At 34.0% G+C, this 21,413-nt stretch overlaps 1 protein-coding gene across 1 annotated transcript; it reads left to right on the plus strand.

Annotated features, from left to right (window-relative positions):
- Positions 1–1,383: 1,383 nt before the first annotated feature.
- Positions 1,384–19,184, plus strand: RGS21 (regulator of G protein signaling 21; the record flags this gene model as incomplete). Its single annotated transcript, XM_084775067.1, has 3 exons — positions 1,384–1,453; positions 4,957–5,123; positions 18,981–19,184. Exons 1-3 carry the CDS (start codon positions 1,429–1,431, stop codon positions 19,182–19,184), a joined length of 396 nt encoding a protein of 131 aa, XP_084631193.1. The 5' UTR covers positions 1,384–1,428.
- Between the last annotated feature and the right edge of the window lie 2,229 nt (positions 19,185–21,413).

Below are 21,413 nucleotides of genomic sequence, written 5' to 3' on the forward strand. Positions count from 1 at the left end.
AAATGTAATACAACATAATCTTAGTAAAGTAACAGGGTATAAACGCACAAAAGCACTTCAGTGTGAAATTAAATCTAGGATTAATCCTAGCAATTTATGAACAATGAAAACTAAACAATGCAAATCTTTTCTGTCCATTCCAATGAGACACCACTATTGCAAATGTCTCCTAGAGAATATGTACCTTCAAATGCTAAGAAGCAAAGAAAACATGGAGCTCTAGAATCCATCACTTAGGAAGGAAAGTTGAGATAAAAAATGTCAGTAAGAGAAGGGAGTAAAATGAATTCCCCTCAATCCTCTTATTATATGAAAATGCAACTAATATTAAAACAGCAGAGAAACACGGTCAACCCTTTTAAAAGCATATAAAAGCTGCTTAAAATTTCAAACAGACCATGAAAGCATAAACATTTCACATAACCATATTTAGCATTATCGGTATGCAATGCAACAATATGAATCACAATGCAACATTTTATGAGGATAGCTAGAAGTGAGACTGTCTCTGTTTTATTGTCAATTGTTCTAATATAAGTTTTAGTTAGCTCATACCTTTCCCTTTTGTACATAACAACCACAGAACCAAACCCTTTGGCCTGGAGTGGATTCCTGTGGATAGCGGTCGGTTTCAGCAAGATCTTTATATGTTAAGGGGAATAACACATGTTATATTTGTATCTCATAAAGATTATATTTTAAAACTGATTTACTATTTTACATAATATTCCCCAAAGTATAGTTTCTTCAGAGAACTGGCCTCCATAAATTTTTAACTGCTTTGAAAAACCATATACCCTTTCTCGGCAGATTCCTACTTTTAAGTAAATCAGTGAAGAACTAGTCTACCAGTTTATGAAGAAAAAAAAAATCTGATGCAGAGAAGAGTAAACACAACAAAAATACTAAAGCCAAACATTTCCATATCATCACATTAGAAATCCTTAAGGCCTTTCTATACTTTCTAAATATTCATAATTATTAAACTGGTAAAATTTGTATGTTATGAAAATATCATTCATTGACTATGGTTGCTATCAGAAGAATTTTTCAATAGGACAAAGTGACATATAATTAGCAATATATTCCAAAAATTTATAATTGCTTCACAGAATATATCTCTGGTGCCACTAATGTAATTTCATTATTTATAAATATTAATTCTATTGAATCAATTGATAAATAATGTTTTATTATCAAATTGTATTTTTCATTATGTTTCTATGACAATCCACACTGGAAAAACACTGTGATTTTGTTGACATTTGTTGTTTCATCAATAGCTCATTTTACTGATGTAATTAAAAAATACCTTCAGCTCAAGTATTACTATAAGTTATCAAAGAAAAAGATCACAATGCTATTGTCAAGGGTAGATGCTGTTTCAACAGGTCTCCAACTACAGAACGACTGGCATGGTCTGAAAATATGGACTCACTCTTAGCTAATCAAGGTAAGATTCAAGCAATAGTCCATTTAAAGATAATTAAATATAATTTATTAAGCCTTGAAAATGTCTAGTATTTCCTGAAGTATGTTATTGTTCAACATAAAAATTTAAGGACCCAGAGTCAGAATACATTTACTTTGAGCTTAAATTGCTTTTGTCAAAAGTTCAAATATAAATACAGGGGAAATTAATTATAACTGATAATCAAGCAAGAAGCTTCTATTTTCTCAGCTGATAATTTGATGTATTTGTTCACTGCTTGCCACTGGTACAAAATAAAAGAAATATGCAAATGATAAACAACAGAATATGTAAACTATCCACTTCTCTTTCAATCTCATGAAAAAAATAGAAAAATATAAGTGAATTTCATCTAAAAAGTCTTCATTTTGAATGAATACAAAAACATTTGATTATTTATTAAAATGTGTTTATGTATCAGAGCATGGTTCCATATAGCAATAGTGACCAACATGTGTGTATAATATTTTATTGACATAAAATTTTGTACACAAAATAGTCACAAAGTTTTCTACAGTTTCTGTTTGTTTGATGAACACTCTGGTTCACAGTACATCAACATTATCCAGAAGAAAAGGAGGGACTATAGATACAATATAGAAACATATTTATAGTGTTCATTGTATTCAACAAATGGCAGATCTGTTTTAAATTAATGAAGAATCATAAAAGCTTAAAATAATAAAAACTAGCACATTCTGCACTGCTGTTTGTTCATATTTAAATCTAGAGTGAATTAAATGCATAAGATACTCTGAATATTTTACCCTTATTGACTACATCCTAAAGCAGAATGTGAAACAATCTACTTAATACAATTACAACTTAAGTACAACTAAAGATGTTCGCTAAAAATGTTGTGCATATGAAAAATTTTTTTCTAAATTAGAAATGGGAAGTTTCTTGTGTTCTTCTGTGTGCAACCGAGGGAACAAGTCAAGTTTGGTGTCTCTTAGAATCCCTCTACTGCTTGTCATGTGCATGGTTCCTTCACTGCAAAGGAAATGATTTCTGTACAAGAGCCATGGAGAATATAACTGAAGAGGGCCCTGAGATGGAGGCAATTGCACTCATATACACACTTTCTGGGTATTTATTTAATACTCAGATAAAAGACCAAAGCCATAGATTCATCAACATAAATAGCTAGGTGATACAGCACTAGCGTACCACTTACCTATAGTAGTATACTGTATTTGTAACCCTTTAAGTACCTAATCAACTGGCAAACTACCTAAACATTTTACCAGCTTTGCCTCTATGTGGACTTGGTTTTCCTGGTAGCTTTCATTTCCTACCGTCTACCTCCTCCATTTAATGTCCTCTGTGACTTCTGAACAGATGACACAGATGATGCCATTCCTTCCTGACATGAAGAATGGGTTTTATTGCATGTAATGTGTTAGTCTGGACTCATTTGCAATGTTTTAAAATTAAAATGTGTCTAGTAGAGTATAGTTAATGAAATACTGAATACAAGACAGAACTTCTAAACCCCAGAGATAATTGTTTATTTTGAGCTTTGGGTGCAAATTAAGGTATGGAAGGAGTGTGTTGTTCAGGCCAGGGCTTACTAGAAACTGAAGAGCTACAAAACACAACATCGTTTTTTATTACTAATGTCTGTTGTTCTAGGACACATTCGCATAATTCTTGAGGAGAAAAGCTTGCTATGCTCTAATTACACAACAAAATATTGTTAAGCAAGAATAGAAGTGTTACTTCTTTATTAATAAATGCTTTATTTTATATGTTTGGATTTCAAAAGTGTGTCACAGTTTGGATTACTTACAGAGAAAATTTATGTTTTACTACAAAATTTTAAATCTAAAATTGTGACACAGTTAATTCGTTTTTCATTTGGTTAATGATAATTTTCATTCCTTAATGACAACCACACTCTCTAACATTTATTCTAAGAATTTTAATTATTACATGATAGATTTTACCATGAATATTCATTTATACATTACTTCACATGAGAACAATGTTGTGCCCCTTTTATTCAGTGTGTTAGCCACTAGAGATTTTGTTCCAGCAGCTCTGCTTTAGTTTTCTTTCTAAATCTGACTTTTGTTTCCCACCTGCAGCAACCTGTAAAATTTTGACAGGTCCCATTCCTTTCATATTGTCTATTTTATAGTCAATCTTTCAACCCCCAGAATTTTCATAAGCTTACTTCTTCCAGATGATTAGGCAAGAGGGGGTAACTCTTCACTTGCAATGGGAAAACAAGTATTCCGGGCACCTACAAAGGGACCTTTATGGCAGCTGGAGGAGAAAGCCACCAGTGTTTCAGCAGCAAAAGTGATGAGTGACAAAGCCCTGAAGAGCAAGTTCCTTATCCAACATAAAGCCTCCTTTACAAGCGTATCTGCCTAAACACAAACTGCAATACTGAATACCATGACTTTAAGAGAGCAGAACAGTCTGGTCAACACATGAGATCTGAAGATAATATTTCTAACGTGATACATAGCTAGAGGCATACTTTCACCCATACTTAGCTCAAAACACTGAGCAAGAATCACTTTTTAAAAATTAGCTGTAGACACATCACAAAAGAATTCTACAAGGCACATTTTGAAGAGGATGACAGCAAAATAGAAGTCTAAGCAAGAATTCAGAAACATATCTATCAAAGCAACACATAGTGCTGCATGTTTATACAGATGTATTAAAGCACATTATCAAAAACATATGGCTGGGTTGTTATTTTTCTATATATCCATATCCTAGGCAAGGCAAAAGAAATGAGCCTATAAATAAGTGGGTCGTATGCAACCCCTTCTTCACAGTTGCCAGAGAGATGCATGCTCACAAGAAAATGAGAATGTTAGGGAAAATATGAGGCACCTCACGTTGAGGACATTGCTTAAAGCAACATTGGGAACACCCCCTCCTTTTTTAATTTCAGAATTAAAATTGTCCAAACAAGATAATAAACACTCAACTTCCAAATGTCCTGCAGGCTACTCTCTTGGTTTTAAGATCATATTTGTCCAACATAGTCACTACAAACCAAGTAAGGTCAGCATTGTTCTTCTCTTTTGAGCATAAAGCAACATAACATGTTATCTCATAACAAATTCTGTCTCAAAAGTATATAGCAAAAATATTCTTACCCTAGTTAATATAACATACTTAACCAGAGCTAAGTATTTCAGTAGCACAAGGGGTCTCTTACCCAGTAGTCCTCAAAACATTCTATGAAACATTAAGTCAGATCTAGAAGTATAGCATTTTCTTTGGTTAATGAAGTTAATTTAAACGTATAAATAAAAATATTTAGACTTATGATTACTCACAGAAACTTTTTTATAATTTGGAAGTGAAAATATATAAATATTACTTTAAGCTAGACAATAAATTTTTTTTTACCAGAGCTCATTTGATGCAATGGACTTATTTGGGGAATGTTACTATCTTATAGATGATGTAATGTTACTATCTTATGGATCATAGCTTTCTTAAATGTGTTGTAGCTGGCTTGGATGCTTTCCGAACATTTCTAAAATCAGAATATAGTGAAGAAAATGTTGAGTTCTGGCTTGCCTGTGAAGACTTCAAGAAAACAGAAAGTAGAGAAAGGATTGCTACCAAAGCTAAGATGATTTACTCTGAATTCATTGTAGCTGATGCACCAAAAGAGGTGAGTGAAGTATTTAAGGATAGTGAAGCTGCACCCCACACCCACTTTTCACACTTAAAAACAGAGTTAACTCTATCTGAAAAGCAAGCTAATCAATTCTTTAATAGATAGATAATATCAGTAGACCCCAATAAACACATTATTCAACACTGTTATATTTTGGAAAACAATACATGTGAGGGAAAACTATCTAACCAGTGGAGTACAGCCAGCTTAATTTTTGAGGTCTTAGAAATCTGCCTTAGCCATTTTGCTGTGTGTAAGATAGAATCTCAGAGTCTTTTTGATTTGTATTTCCTTGTGGCACTCAAAGAAAGAATAAGCAGACTACCAAGATGAGACTTGATAGCCTATGACCATATAGTAAGGGAGGAGGTCCTGCTTGGTCTTAAACCTAGGGGAGGGGAATAGAGTGAAAGTGGGAGGGAGGGAGGAACGAGAGAATACAAGTGATGGGATAACAATTGAGTTGTAATCTGAATAAATTAATTAAAGAAAAAAAAACTCTGCCTTATAGAATGTAATGTCCTATGTTCCAAACAGAGGTGTGAAACTTGCGTGAAAATGAGCCAGAGGTATTTAGGAAGTTAAGTCAATCCCTCGTGTACAACTTAAAGATCATCAAAATATAAAGGGTTATAAAGGGGAATCTAAATTGTTCTGACAATATCTCTTGAAACATTGTTTATTTTTTATTTTAATTGTGTACACATGTGTGTGTGTGCTCACTCACATGCATAGATGGGTATTATAGATTCACTCCATTTTGTGTGTGTAGAGGCCAGGCATTGACTTTCTGGCATTTTACTATCTAACCATCTACCTTAACTTTTAATTTTTCTTTTGTTTTTGAGATTATAATAGAATTATATGACCCTGTCACCTCTCCTCGTTTCAAAAGCTCACATGTACCTCTTTTAGCTCTCCTTCAAATTCTTTTTTTATTTTATTTTTAATTTTAATTTTATTTAGTTTATTTAATTTATTTTAAATTTATTCAGATTATAACTCAATTGTTATCCCATCACTTGTATCCTTTCATTCCTCCCTCCTTCCCACTTTCACCCTATTCCCCTCTCCTAGGTCTATGACCAAGGGGGATCTCCTCCCCCACTATATGGTTATAGGCTATCAAGTCTCATCTTGGTAGCCTGATAGTCTTTCATTGAGTGTCACCGGGCCTCCCCACTATAAGAGGTGGTCAAATATGGAGCAACAGAGTTCATGTCAAAGTCAGTCCTCACTCTCCACTCTCTGTGGAGAATGTCCTGTCCATTGGGTATCTGAGTAGGGGCTCGATGTAGGAGATGGGGAAATAGAAGGACTCAGAGGGTCCTAGAAACCTAAAGAAGAACATTGTGATGGGTGGATTGGGGCCCAGGGGTTTCTGCTCAAACTATTGCACTAACCAAGGACAATACAATAGTAAACATCCTTCAAATTCTTGTCTTCAATTTTTTATCCATTCTAAAATGGACAGGGAAATTTTCACAAGGCGTCAAGCCTACATGAAGAAATATAGGTAAGCAGAGAGGAGAGATGGTCTTTCCCAAGGAAGAGTACACCAATCTACTGTCACCTTAATTTTGAGACAAGGTCTCTAACTGACTCTGAAGCTCACTGCTTTGGCTAGACTGGCTGCCCCACTAGCACCCAGGATCCATCTGTCTCAACCCCTTCAGCTTGAGGGTTATACACCTGCCCAGCATTTACTTGGGGCTGGAAACTTAAATTCAGATACTCATACTTGTACAAGAAGGTTTTTCATTGAGTCCTTTAATTGTATTTCTGATATAGAAAGTTTTCCTTAGTGTTTGGCTTTTTTCCAATACATCAATGCAAAGACTGGATAGGCCCATAGTCTACGATTAATTTTAACCAGTATTTAAACATTGTAAATGTTAAAGTTGATAAAGATGCCTTGAAAATATGTAACACAAAACAAAAAGCTTTGAGAAAACAGACAGCTGGTTTAAACTAGTAATAGCAAAAATTAGCTCACAGAACCAGTGTTCTGATACATGCATCACTAATAGTCACAATATTTTCTGATCCAACGTTAGGATTTTTAGCTGAGAGAAAAGTGGTGGTCTTATAGGTACTGAATAAGTCAAGCAGAATGCAAATACGTTGATAAAAATCAAGTACAGAAAATTATAACAAGTTCAATTTTTAGATGGGCATTAATTGCTGCTGTTACTAGTTTGGTGTAACAGACATAAGAACCGCTGAAGTGAGGCTTGACATTCTCGGGGGTAGAAAAGAACTTTAATTCCTGTGGAGATACTTCAACTTTCATTTAGAAGTCACCACGTTAAAAATCAATGAATGATTCTGGAAAATTGGAATTGTAGTATGTATGATTTGTCAAGCTGGTTAATGTGCCATTTGCTAACGGGTTTTGAAAGCAACCCTAAAAAAAAGTGTATTTTATTGCACTTCTCATTTGAAAGACAGTGTTTTTTTTTCTTCCTTACTATTCTTATTAGCAATGGTTACTTTAAGATAACATTAGTAAACATTTATGAAAAAAAATCTAATGGAAACATAGTCTTAAAATGGCATCTGGGAGACTGAAGCGGTGGCTTGGCACTTAGGTGCACTCAATGCTCTTGCAGAGGGCACGAGTTCAATTCCCAGCACCCACCAGACAGACCACAATCTGAATACCTCCTCTGGCATCCAAGGGTTCTAGGCACACATGTGGCACAAAGTCATATATACAGACAAAAACCTTCACACATCTAAAATAAAATTTGAAAAGGTAAAACTGTACAGCTGAAACCACAGTTATAGTTAACAACTATGATAAAACAGTTCTGTTTAATTTTCCTAACCTTTCCTTATGAAATGAACATCCTCAGTAATAATTTAGTTAACAGTGCAATTACTGTCTTAGTATATAAAACTTCTATAGTTTTTAATATTTACCTATCTAATTTAAATAAATAAAATATAAATAAATTCATGGCTCCTTTTCAAGTAATGGTTGTATTGTTTAAAAATCACACCAACCTATGTAATGAAACATGACAAAATTCATTGCTATCAAACTGTGTGTTTGTGTGTGTGTGTGTGCGCGCGCACGCGTGTGTGTGTGTGTACATATAAAACCATTCTTCTATTATTTACCATTCACTGTTTCTAATGCAACAGGGCACTTGAATGTGCTGTTAACCAACTAAGTTGTCAAAGTATTTATTCTCTTTCAATTACATATTAACAACAATACATTTACTAGTAGGTTTATTTATTAAACAGAACTTTTGAGTATATGTTCACATAATAAATTCAGGAAGATAGAATAAATTGACTTGTAGGAGAGAATTTAATTATAAACACACTCAAAGTTAATATTTTCATAGTAGAAAAGAGACAATATAACTACATGGAAAAACAGAGTAGATTTGTAGAGTGACTCACCAATTAAAGAGTCAGATCATTAAAAATAAGTCAAATGAAACTAGAATATTTCAGGATGAAGACATACTGCTTTAGCGCTGTGATATAAAGCACTGAAGTATTTTCACAAATTACAAGTATTTTGATATTTACAATGTCAACAGAAGGATGGAGGTTTGAGATCTTTATCTCCATTGTTGGAGATAAAGAAGTAATAGGAAGGATTCTAGATTCATCTGGTAAGCAGACTGATGAGATTATGTAATTATTTTTATAAGGAGGTTAGAAGATACAGTGATTTTCATAAGGAGAAAATTAATTTTATAGGAGTTCATGGGAAACTATTCTCTTTTCTTGTTCAGCTGAAGCTGCATGGCTCTAATAAAGACTTAAAGTATAATCAATTTCCTTGGTAGAAATCCCTCCACTGAAGAATAGTGAAGAATAGTGAAGAAAAGATCTATTGTCCAGGTGTGTCTACTAAGTCTTTTTCCTTTCACACACTCATGTCTTTATTCCTTCATCTGTAAAATTGCTACAGATTTAATCAATTTTAATTGATTATATCTAGACTGTACTAAACTTAATTATTGACCCCTGTCTGCATAATGGCATTACATGGTTGTCAGAATACCGCCCTCACAGGCAAAAACTACACACAAAAACTGGCCTTTCCAGTTTCTTTGACAGATTTAACCATCTCAGCTTCATTTTTGGCCCTCTCTTTTATAGTGTCACCTTCCTTCTGGCTCCCCCTTTAACTATGAGATGCTATAACATGGCACAAGTCTAACATTTGGATATGTCTCAAATTTGGACTCAAATCCTGGTCCCCATTTTTGTTGTGCAGGCTTTTCACCTCTGGGATTCACTTTCCTAGTCTAAAACAGAAAAATAACATATGTACACAAGACAGATAAAAATGGTGAAAATGAAATATTATAATTAGGAATTATACTATGTGAAAAGTTGTTGGTGTTTTTGTTTTTTACTTTTTTATTTTTATTGTTTGGTTTTTTCATTTTTTGTTTGTTTGTTTTTAGACAGGGTTTCTCTGTGTAACCTTGACTATCCTGGACTCACTTTGTAGAGCAAGCTGGCCACAAACTCACAGAGATCTGTCTGCCTCTCCTTCCCTGCATGCTGAGATTACAGGAGTAAGCCACCAGGCCTGGCTGTCAAAAAGCTTTTAAGATAGTTTAGTTACACTTTTCTATCAGCCTGTACGTATGTGAGGAGTTAAAGTTTAACATATTGAAACATCACTTGAAGATTTCTGTAAAGATGTAAGGATTTGGTAAAGTAAATGTGAACATATATTGTAAAAATACATTAACAAATCATCATCCTCCATTCAAAGGAGAAACTCACTGAAGGAATCCCACCTTGATGGGCTAAGGGGAAAGTGTTTAATGAAGAAAAGTGTATGGCTTAGCCATTTTGAATAAATGGTTAAACATTCTGAATATTTTAGACAATTATTTTATTATTTCACTAGTTTACATGAAAAGTGCTTGATAGTAGCAAAGAAAATTTAATTCTAAATATTGGACTTATTCATATTTCAGTTTGGACCATTAATTTCATACATTTAAATATTTTAAGTCAAAAATTAATTGGCTTTGAGAAACTGTCTAAGAAAAAATTTAAAATGCTATCTTCATTTTTTATCAATGTATTATATGTCATTAGTAAGGAAATTATTGGGAGATGGAGAGTTGACTCAGCAGTAAACACACTTGCTGCTCTTGCAGAGGACCTGAATTTGGTCCCCAGCACCCACACGTTAGCTCACAACCATGCTATAATCCTCTAGTTCCAGGGACCCCTCTCCTGACCTCCCCAGACACCAGGCTCCCATACACAGATGGAGACAAAACATTTATATACATAAAATAAAACAAATAAATCTTTAAAAATAACAGCAATATCAAGACCACTGTTTTACCCACTATTACTGGTAACCAGAAGGCCACTACAGTTCTGTCAGATTAGAAAGCACAGCAGTCACACCACAACATAATGTCTATGAACTATATAACTTCAGAGGTACAGCCTTCTGTCAAATTGGTTAATGAGCATGCACAAGGCACGATTGCCAGCAACTGAACTAACTGAACAAATAAAAAATATTTCCAAGCTCCGATTGATTTTATCACCAACCAAGTAACATTTCCTTTCTTTATTTGAATTTTATATTTTCTATTACTTTCTAAAATATATTTTGAGGTGGGGCTGGAGAGATGGCTCAGAGGATAAAAGCACTGGCTGCTCTTCCAAACATCCTGAGTTCAATTCCAAGCAACCACATGGTGGCTTACAACCATCTATTTGATCTGGTACCTTCTTCTGGTGTGCAGGTGTACATGAAGGCAAAACATTGTACACAAAAAATAGTAAATCTTAAAAATGTTTGAGGTAATTTCATATATGACTACTGTATTTACATCATGTCCCATTTCCTTTTTCTCTCCTACCCCTCTTCTCTCTTTCTCCCTCTCTCTCTCTCTCTCTCTCTCTCTCTCTCTCTCTCTCTCTCTAATTAATAAGCTGCTCTTTAACAGCTTTAAATTCATTATTTTACATTTATATAAATATGCATCCTGCTGAGCTCCTTTAGTATTGCTGACATGTGCATGTAGTTAAGGCTGACCACTTGATATTGGATGATCTTATGGGATCACATCCCCAAAGAAAACTGATTCATTCTGAACAACCATTGATCGCCTATATTTCTTCATCTAAGGGTAGTACCTAGTGAAATTTCTCCCAGCCATGTTGTCATGTAAACCAGTGTTGTCGATGGATGCAACTTCTCTGTGATGTTGAGAAGACACTGTCTTGCAGCAGCAGGTGTGCTGTACTCTGGTTCTTACAGTTTTCACTCTATTGCTCCAGTGTCCGCTGAGCCTTAGATGCAGGTGTTAGGGGATCGCTGTACCAGTAAGGAATAAGCACACAACAGTTAGTTATTCTCTACATTTTCACCACATTAAAGGAAACAAGTTTCTTTAATGAAGGGTAAAAGCTACATTTACCTGTGGGTATAAGGATGCATAAAAATTGAGGCATTTAATTATAAGTTTCTTCGGTTTTTAATTAGAAATATGGCTATAGACACAATATTAAGTACAAACAGATGAAATTTCATTACATCTGGACAGACATGATGATTCCAACATAGGGCATTCGATTGTTCTTTATTTCAAATAAAGCTGGTTTGAAACTGAAGTGTGAGAAGTAATCGGTGTGTTGCTTGTTAGTAGAGACAGGTGTGCAGTCATGCTTCTCTCTGTTATTATAATAATACTTTGTATCTTACATTAAGTTTTACATAGCATTCACTGTCAGTTCTCCAATGTGATGAAGCCACTTTGATAATTATATTTTCGTTACTTGTTGACAACAGTTCACTCTCAACTATAATTACCTCCAAATATATTGGATTTGCTCATTTCTTAGTTGTCGTCCATATTATTGATTCACTTACAGTTGTGTATATATTGTATGCTCCACACATTTTAACATCTATCAAAAGAGACAATATCGATTCTTAAGTGTATGAGCTACCCATTTTGGAGGGAAGACTTTGGACTTGGGGAATTATTGTAGATTTCACAAGCATTATGATGGAAATATACAAAGTACAAGGAAATTGGGTAACAGAGAACTTGGAGTCTAGGTAATCAGAAAATATGTATCAGAAAGATTAATTAGTAAACCGGGACCAGAACTTGAGAAAAGAAGGAAATAAGTAAAACAAGGAGGGAAGAAGAAAGGACAGTAGAATGAGATAAACAAAAGTCAAGGAAAGGACCATCCAATCCTAGAGCAAGCTACCCAAGTAGTGACAGCAGCTTGGGGATGTGTGGCAGGGTGTAAAAAACACCAACACACCTTCCCCATCACCTTGAATTCTGCACAATCACTTAATCTATATTCAGTTAAAAGTATCTCTTTAAAAAACAGAAGAGTGTCAGATGTGACAGATGATGACAGACAAATGGATAGATAGATGATAGAGAGAAACATAAAGAAAAAATGATAACTAAAGAAACTAAAGTCGTTGTCAAGGACTTTTATGTAGACTGTCTTGTTTTATCAGCACATTCATTCACTGCCTCAGAGAAATGTTACTAGCATCCATGGTACAGGAGAAAAATGACCCGAACTTCAGAGAGGTGAAAAAACAAAAAACAAAAAGCAAAAAGATAAGCCTCTTAGCTACCAGGATGCATGTGGGAAGCTTCTAAGTTTCAAATTTCTTCTCTAGATCTGCTACTCAATTTTAAGTTTTTATGACATGCCCTGGGAGCCTTGATATTTATCATAAAGATAGAATAAAACATAAATAGCCACACAAAATCTATTTTCTTTTCTATGAAATATTCTATTTTCCTTCACATATTTTCTGTAATATGTGTGGTATCTTGGAGTATAAAGTCCAGCTTCAAATACGTTATTTAGGAGACAAAAGGTGACATGAATTTTTCTTACAATTATACATTTGTTCAAAACAACAATTTATATGTTTCAAATTAAAAAAACCATAACCCTCATGTATTCTTTAATCTGCCCTGTATTCTTATGTCTTCTAACCTGGAACAAGCAGGTTGATGCTGGTGATAGGAAGCCATCAGTGTGACTCCCTCCCAACTGCACTAACATAAAAAATAAGCCCCACATGTATATTTAGAAATCTGTGTGCATCGTGATTTTTATATGTGTCATCGCCTTTTCCCACAGAAGCAAAAGAGGCATCTGGTTCTTATTCAATTCCATCTTTGCTTTGACTACGTGTCTAATTAATCAAGGTGCTTTTTAATTCTATTCCCTGCCTTTCTCTAGACCAATTTAATGTGTTAGCAATGCCTCCCAACTTATGTCATCTCTTTCTGTCACCAACACCGCTGATAACAAGAGAATGCCGTCTTGAGCAGGCATAGATTCCTTGTAGATGCTGCAAAAGAATATGTTTTCTTTAATTGCAACACTTGAGACTGTTTTTCAGGATATTCATTTGCCTTTAATGATGCCAAATCTGAAGTAATACAAGAAATGTTATTGGTGATTAAATAGAATTAAGTACCCTAAATCATAATTACAGACGGCTTTAATTTAAATAGTAATTTTTAAGCATGGTCGTGAATGAGGTCTAAGATGGTACATGGTCAGGTTTTGTAAGGTGTTTTACTTATGCGTGTTTACATCCTTGGCTTAAGGACAGTCTTCTGCTACACTATACATTCAAAATGAGGAAAGGCCACCTAATTTGAATGTAAGAGCCAAAAGGAAAACTTTGCATTCAAATTGCATTTAAAAATATATAAAGCACAGCTTCGAGTCAAAAGAGAAAACCAACAGGTACACTTTAAAATATACTCTTCCTGTGAAAACAATTTGTTGAAAGGTGAAAGAATTTAAAACTGCTGCTATAGAAAAAAGGAATTTGACTTGCATAACTTTGGACTAACCAAAGCTCATGAATATTAAAATATTCTGGATCCTATAATAAACAATATTTTAAGCAACTACAACATCCAGACAGCTATCATCTCAATACAACGAACTGTTTGTTGTCTGAGTTAGCTGTGCCAAGGCCATTTCAAAGACCAGCAGGATTTAAATACCTCAAAATGGTGGTGAATATACCTCAACTCTCCTTTCAGAAGAGCAACAACCTTGTGTTCTGCTTTTAAGATTGGCAGTATGGTAGTCTGAGTTATATAAGATAACTTTTTTTAAACTTTTATCTATTTTTATTTTATGTGCATTGGTGTTTTGCTTTCACATACGTCTGTGTAAGGATATGGGATCCCCTGGAACTGTTACAGACAGTTGGGAGCTGGGGATTGAACTCAGGTCCTCTGGAAGAGCAGCCAGTGCTCCTAACCACTGAGCCATCACTCCAGCCCAAGATAACTTTGTGAAATATAGTCAAATAAAAGACTATATCTGAACGTACCTAACACAAACGATTACCTATACAAACAAAAAATATTCATCTATACTATTAAAATAAACTATTATATATTTACTTTGATATAAACAGTATATATTGTTCATATTTAATATATAATAATTTAATATATATCAAAATCAAAAGATGAGTGCTAGTTCCCACTTAATTTTTTTTCTTTTTTAAAAATTAATTTATTCTTGTTACATCTCAATGGTTATCCCATCCCTTGTATCCTCCCATTCTTCCCTCCCTCCCATTTTCCCCTGATTCCCCTCTCCTATGACTGTTCCTGAGGGGGATTACCTCCCCCTGTATAAATCTACTGGTATCTTTTAAAAGTTAGCTAATGTAAATTCTGATTGGCCATCAGAATGTAAATTCTGATAGATCATTGTAAGCCATTTCTTCATTCTTTTCCTCTCATCTTTCATTTCTAATCAGCATTTCCTATCATCTTTAGAATATTGCTCAAGCCTAGCCATTCTTAAGATGTGCTCTCAGGTCATAATAATGGCATAATAAGTCCGCTTTGCTCTATTTACTAATTGTGTTTGGAAAATACATATTACATCCCTGGGGCATCACTCTCGAATCCCTCATCTATTGCCTACAGATCTGATAAGGTTTCTAGCTCATCATCCTCATTTGCAGACCTTGTGATCAAGGCCACTCAGAATCAGTGAACATTGAAACACCTGTGGACATTATTATCTTACTAAAAATTCTCATAACTCTCGTGATACATCAAAGAGTCATATAGTGCTACATGGTCTGCCACCTACTGCGCTCACCCAGGTCTTGTCTTTTCTCCTTTGAAGCCCAAGAGACTTCTTTCAGTGAGTCCTCCCTCAGGCATGTCCCAGATTTCATATTTCTTACTCATTTAATATTTTAAAAGCCAGTTTCAAATCTGAGTTTCTTGGGAGAGACCCACTTCTAGACAACATATTTTTTCTTTTGAATTGCCTTCTCAAAATCTGATTTTTTAGTTGACTTTTCATTGTGATTTTCTTGGTGTCTGCAGATTTTAGCCCAATTTTATACAACAGTTTGTTAAATTTCCTAAATGACTTAAACTCTGGGAACAACATATATAAAGGTTAACTTCTAATATATGATACAATTTTAAACAATGAGGAAAGTTACTGTAATCACCTTACAATTATATGTACAGTTCACATAAAAGATTCACAATGATTCACACTAATAATTAGAACATTGTTATTAATATTCCACTTATAATCATTTTCATATTAAAATCATCTTTATATATTCTTGCAAGTTGGAGTTGCTAAGAAAAATAAAACTGGAAAGAAAAGAGAGAACAGAATACTGGAGATGAGTATCCACTCTGCTAATATTTTTGAGATCTATAGAAAATGAATAATTAGAAAAAAAAAGGAAGAACAGCTTAAATTTAGTTCCCTGAATTGGTGATTTCTTTTGTTGTAACAATTTCCCTATTTCAGATAATCAAAATTAAACACTTAACCTTAACTAAACATTCTACTCAAATATGTTTAAACATAAACCTAATTTCTTAAGAATTATACATCCAAAGTACACATGATAACAAGAAAGTAATAGAAACATATTTATGTGACATTGGAAGGGTTCTTGGGTAATACTCATTATAATCTCAAACATACAGAGAAAAAATGCTATATGGGATACAATACTCAAAGCAAGGAAGGTTTAGGTGGGAAAACAATTTGAAAAAGAATTCTGAGAGACTCACTTTGGGAACAGAGAAGACACCTGAATGTTTGGAGATAACACCAGGGACAATCAGGATGGTGAAAACAAAGAATGAGAGACTCAGATGTTACAATGCGGTGTCTCATATGCATATCAAGAAAATAAATGGAATTTCAGATAAATCTTCATGTGATAAACCGCATTTTGGTGAAGTTGATATGGTTTACAGTCCACAGGGTTGAGAGAAAAAGATTTTATAAGAAATATCAAAGAGGAAGGGAAGAGGTTAAGTGGTAAAAACCAAACTATAGACACAAGAGTGAAAATAAAAATCATTACTGTGAGCTCCACAGACACAGAAACACACGCACATATGATCAGAAAAGAAAGAATTGTCAGGGATGACTCCTGTGTGTCAAGATTAAACAAGTTGGAGGAAAACAATGACATTTGTATAACCATGTGGGTGTGATGTTTTTGTCACCAATATTAAACTGAGTTACCAAGACATATCTTCATAAAACTACTGGTTATCTCCTGGGAACAAAGATCTGCTCATCACTGAGGTATCAGTAGCTGAGGTTGGCACTTCCTTGGAAGGAGAGCAAGCAACTCAGAAATGAATTCATCTTTATAGTAATATTAATTAATATTAACATAAATAAATGCAATTATTTTAAAATTTAGATTATTTTGAATAAGCATACAATGACTTCTTCACTTGAGTTTAGCAATATGTATTTATTAGGTCCTTAGCTTTGTAAGGAACGTAAACAGTGTATATATCTGGCAGACTCTGTGTGAGAGAAGACCTTTGTAAGGTCATAATGTTTTAATCTATTCAAAAATCCCAGAAGGAAAATGTCACTTGAATTTAGCCTTAAGGGCAAAAAGTATTGTGAAAGACTGCCATGAAAAGAGTGATTTAGTTAAGTGGAATGGTACCTAAAAATGTTCAGAAGTAGCAAAACATAAAGAATATGCTGATAAAGTTCTAGTTTGTGGGAATAAAAGTTTCCACAGAAGTAGAGGAGGTACATCTCAGTGGTAGGGCTGTTGGCTGCACGGTGGACATAGAACAAAAGAAATGGATACCAGGACAATATCACAAAGGATGGGAATGCCTAAAGAAGACATGATTATGATCATGAAGATAGTGATGATGATAGTGAAGATGATGATGATGATGGTGATGTGTGATAACAGTGTATATGACTATACAATAGGCACCAATTTGCCCTAATGTCAATCAAACCTCTTCTGAGAATGGCTAAACATAACAGGTTAAGGTGTTCAATGTAACAGTAGGAAAATATAAATCACTAATGATGCTGTTGTTATATTCATATATCCCTATAACTTAAGATACACACATACATACATACATACATACATACATACATACATATGTCTATACACACACACACACACACACACACACGTTAGCAAGGGTGTTCACAAGACAAATTCCTGATAGTAATCACTTGTCATTCTACTATAAAGAAGTCTAAATTTCTTATCACAGCACATAAAACATATTAGATATGGCTGGGCCCCCCCCCACTTCAAATTTCATTCACACTTCTCAGAATTTGAGTTTCTTCTCTTGCAAAATACACTGCAGCTATCCAGGCAAGTAATTCTTTAGAACTTAAAATCTTTGCTGTGTCGGAATTCTGCATTGTTTATCTGTTTGAAATATTTCTCTAAATTTTTAAATATATGACGTTTTATTGTCACCTTTTAACTATGACAAATTTTTTTGCATAAAATGTTATCCCTCAAAATAAAGAAAACGTGCAGCATGTAATAGACACCCCCCAATAATTTGGGAAAATCAATCATTGTATCTCCCATCAGTGACATCATCTGACTCAGGCTATCAATTGACTAATGTAAGGAAGCAGAAGCTCAGAAGTACCCAGATCCATCTCCCAAAGTCACCAAGGCACCAGTGTTAGAGGACAGATTTTAATGGCATGTGGCCTTTTTCATGAAGAAGGAGCAATTGATTCCAGGTTCGGGGATGTATAAGGAAGTTTCAACATTTTACCTGAATCTTTGAGGAAGGACCAAAGAAACTATTCAAAATGATGGAATTTTAAATGGATCTGGAATTAGTGTCTGAAATCCTCATTAATGGAAACCTCTGAGAATTAATCATGAACTTTTTATTATTCCTATCCAATTAATTATATTTCATTATTTTCTCCATAAAATATTATTCACTAAAATATTTTACAATATTTATTCATTAATAAATAAAACACTTTAAGGTAAGAGCCCTTACTGTTCACTTTTTTGCCTTGGAAATTGAAACTAAAGATTTTATTTTCATATACACACAAAAGTTTAAGAGCTGAATTGAAAAGAATAGAAAAGCAATTCTTTGGGAGCCTAAGTATATGGAGAATGATAAAAAAAATCTAGTATATTATAGTTATTACTATGTAAAGTACACATCTGCAATTAAGATAAAAATATTAGAAAAATGAGATGATATAAAAAAGGAAATTTCAAATAATAAGGTGTCTTGTTTGAAATTTCATTTTGCCTTTTTGAAATATTAAAAGTCAGCTTTAGATGTATGTGTCAATGCCACCCTTCTCAAGCATGGGTACATTTTTAACAAAAAATGTGTTCATGTCAAAAATAAATGCATGATCTTGCTTCTGTGTTCCATCAAGTAACTTTTCGCTTGAAAAAATTCATCCGTAAATATAGCTAATATCCTGGTAAGACATGCGTGTTTTGAATAATCACATGCAATGACATACAACTTTTGTTTTCTGCAGATTAACATTGACTTCAGCACCAGAGACCTCATCTCAAGAAATATTGATGAACCAACACCAAAATGCTTTGATGAGGCCCAGAAATTAATTTATAGTCTCATGGCCAAGGATTCATTCCCTCGTTTTCTAAAGTCAGAGATTTATAAGAAACTGATAAATAGCCAACAGGTTGGAAATCATAAAAGATGGCTGCCTTTCCTGTGAAGAAGGTAAATAAAAACAGTATACTAGAAGGCTACAATATTTAAGATGTACAAACAATTCAAAACATTTTAAGGTTTAGAAAATATTTTTCTATTAAATTTATATGTGTGTGTGAATATCTAAGTCATGTGTTATCAGTTTATACACTTTATTAGGTACTTAAGAGTTTATGTAGATAAATATACTTTCCAACACTAAGTGAATATTTTTGTACATTATAATTTCAAGAAAAATATACATATCATCATATCACAGAGTTGAAGACTGCTTAGAATCATATATAGCATTTAAATATCACTTGCATTATTCAAAAACCTCACTTCTGTAAAAATAAAACTCTGAACCTAAACATAATTTTTCATTTGCTGGATTCTTCTATTCGTTGTGAACTATAACTGATAATGTGATGATTATCTGAACTCCTGTGGCTTTAAAGTTAAAAGGAATAAAGTAATGGATGTGCATATTTATACATAAGCCTGATAGTGCCAGGGACCGAATTTTTCTAAATCTATTACTTGGCTCAATAATAGCCTGACATAGATGTGTATGTGAAAAGGGCCTTGTGAGTCATGGTTTTATATTCTTCTATGAAGAGGAACAGAGAGGAAGGAGGCAGAATCAACTGCAGATGATGAATAATGTATCAATTACTGTCCCATAAAGTAAAAAGTTATTGCAGCCTCATCTACCCATTGTAGGTTAAGATAGGTCTATTTGCCCACTCAGTGCTGTAATTTCTCATAATAGCCCCCAAATTTTTTTAATTATTACTAAATTATTTAATGATGTTAATGTGACAAATATCAATTTTTCCTGTATGTATGATGTTGTAATGATTCAATATATCATTTGTGTTTCCATTTTGTTTTCACAGATTTATTTCCATTCACTGCCATACTGAAAAATTTTAAATAGAGGAAAAACATCAGTGACTTATTTTGCTTCCCTAAACTATTCATTTGGTAGACAAAAATCTTGCTGCCTCCTCCTCATGAAAAATCAACACTTAAACACATGCAAATGGACTATTCCCTGTGCACTTGCAAATTCTTCCAAGCTTGACATAATACAAATGAACTACTGTTTAGGGAAGTTGTACACTAATGTAAAATATCTATCCTATACTAGCATTAAACCCATTTTTTAAAATGAGATGTTTTATTTATTCTAGGAAACGTAATGACAGGAAGTATCCAGAAATCATAAAATCATACTCTTAATTCCAAATAGAAAAAAAAAACTGAAAACTCAGTTGTTTCTTGAGATCACACATCTGGTGAGTGACAGAGCTGTAAGTGCAGTAAATGCCACCACATTGTCACAATGATGCTTGATCCAAGAAAGCAGTGTGGTCCCTTCCCACTTGAGTTTCACGGAAGTGTGGAATCTAAACTCCAACAAGCCTCCCACATGCTGGCAAGGAGCCACAGACGTTTGAATCATCTCTACAGTCAGTTTGTAAAATTTTATCACACAGCCAAACTTTTATCATTGGTTCTCAGAGAGTGAAGGAGCCCCCATTCCATGTTCACAATCTTGAGGCCATGGGGGTTTGGTATAGTACATAGCAATATACTGAGATCGGCATGATTTGTTTAAAACAGAATGTTAAATGGCCTCTTATGGATTACCAAGCTAAGATTTGACATGGCTGAACCCTCCTTCTACTGCTTCTACTCACTGTCCACCGTGAAGCATAATTCTACAAATTCCATTTTAATAAATCAGAAAACAAATCAATGACAAATTTCTGAAATGTCCAGTAATGTGGATGTTGGAAAAATATCATGAGCACCTCATACATACATGATTCTATTTATGACCTTTTTCACACTACATGCTATCTTGGTCAATAGTTATCATGAGTCGTTATATAAATATAAATGCAAGCAGAAAAGATTACAGAAAATGTGAAAAATAATATATATATCTTGATTATGAAATTAAATATTCAATAATGTAATATCATTATAAAACATTTTTCCATTTATTTTTTTTCTCCTTTATTAATTTATTCTTGTTACATCTCAATGGTTATCCCATCCCTTGTATCCTCCCATTCTTCCCTCCCTCCCATTTTCCCCTTATTCCCCTCCCCTATGACTGTTCCTGAGGGGGATTACCTCCCCCTGTATATGCTCATAGGGTATCAAGTCTCTTCTTGGTAACCTGCTGTCCTTCCTCTGAGTGCCACCAAGTCTCCCCCTCCAGGGGACATGGTCAAAG

The sequence above is a fragment of the Acomys minous genome (genome assembly GCF_964271855.1).
Source record: "Acomys minous genome assembly, chromosome: 1".
NCBI classification, from domain to species: domain Eukaryota; kingdom Metazoa; phylum Chordata; class Mammalia; order Rodentia; family Muridae; genus Acomys; species Acomys minous.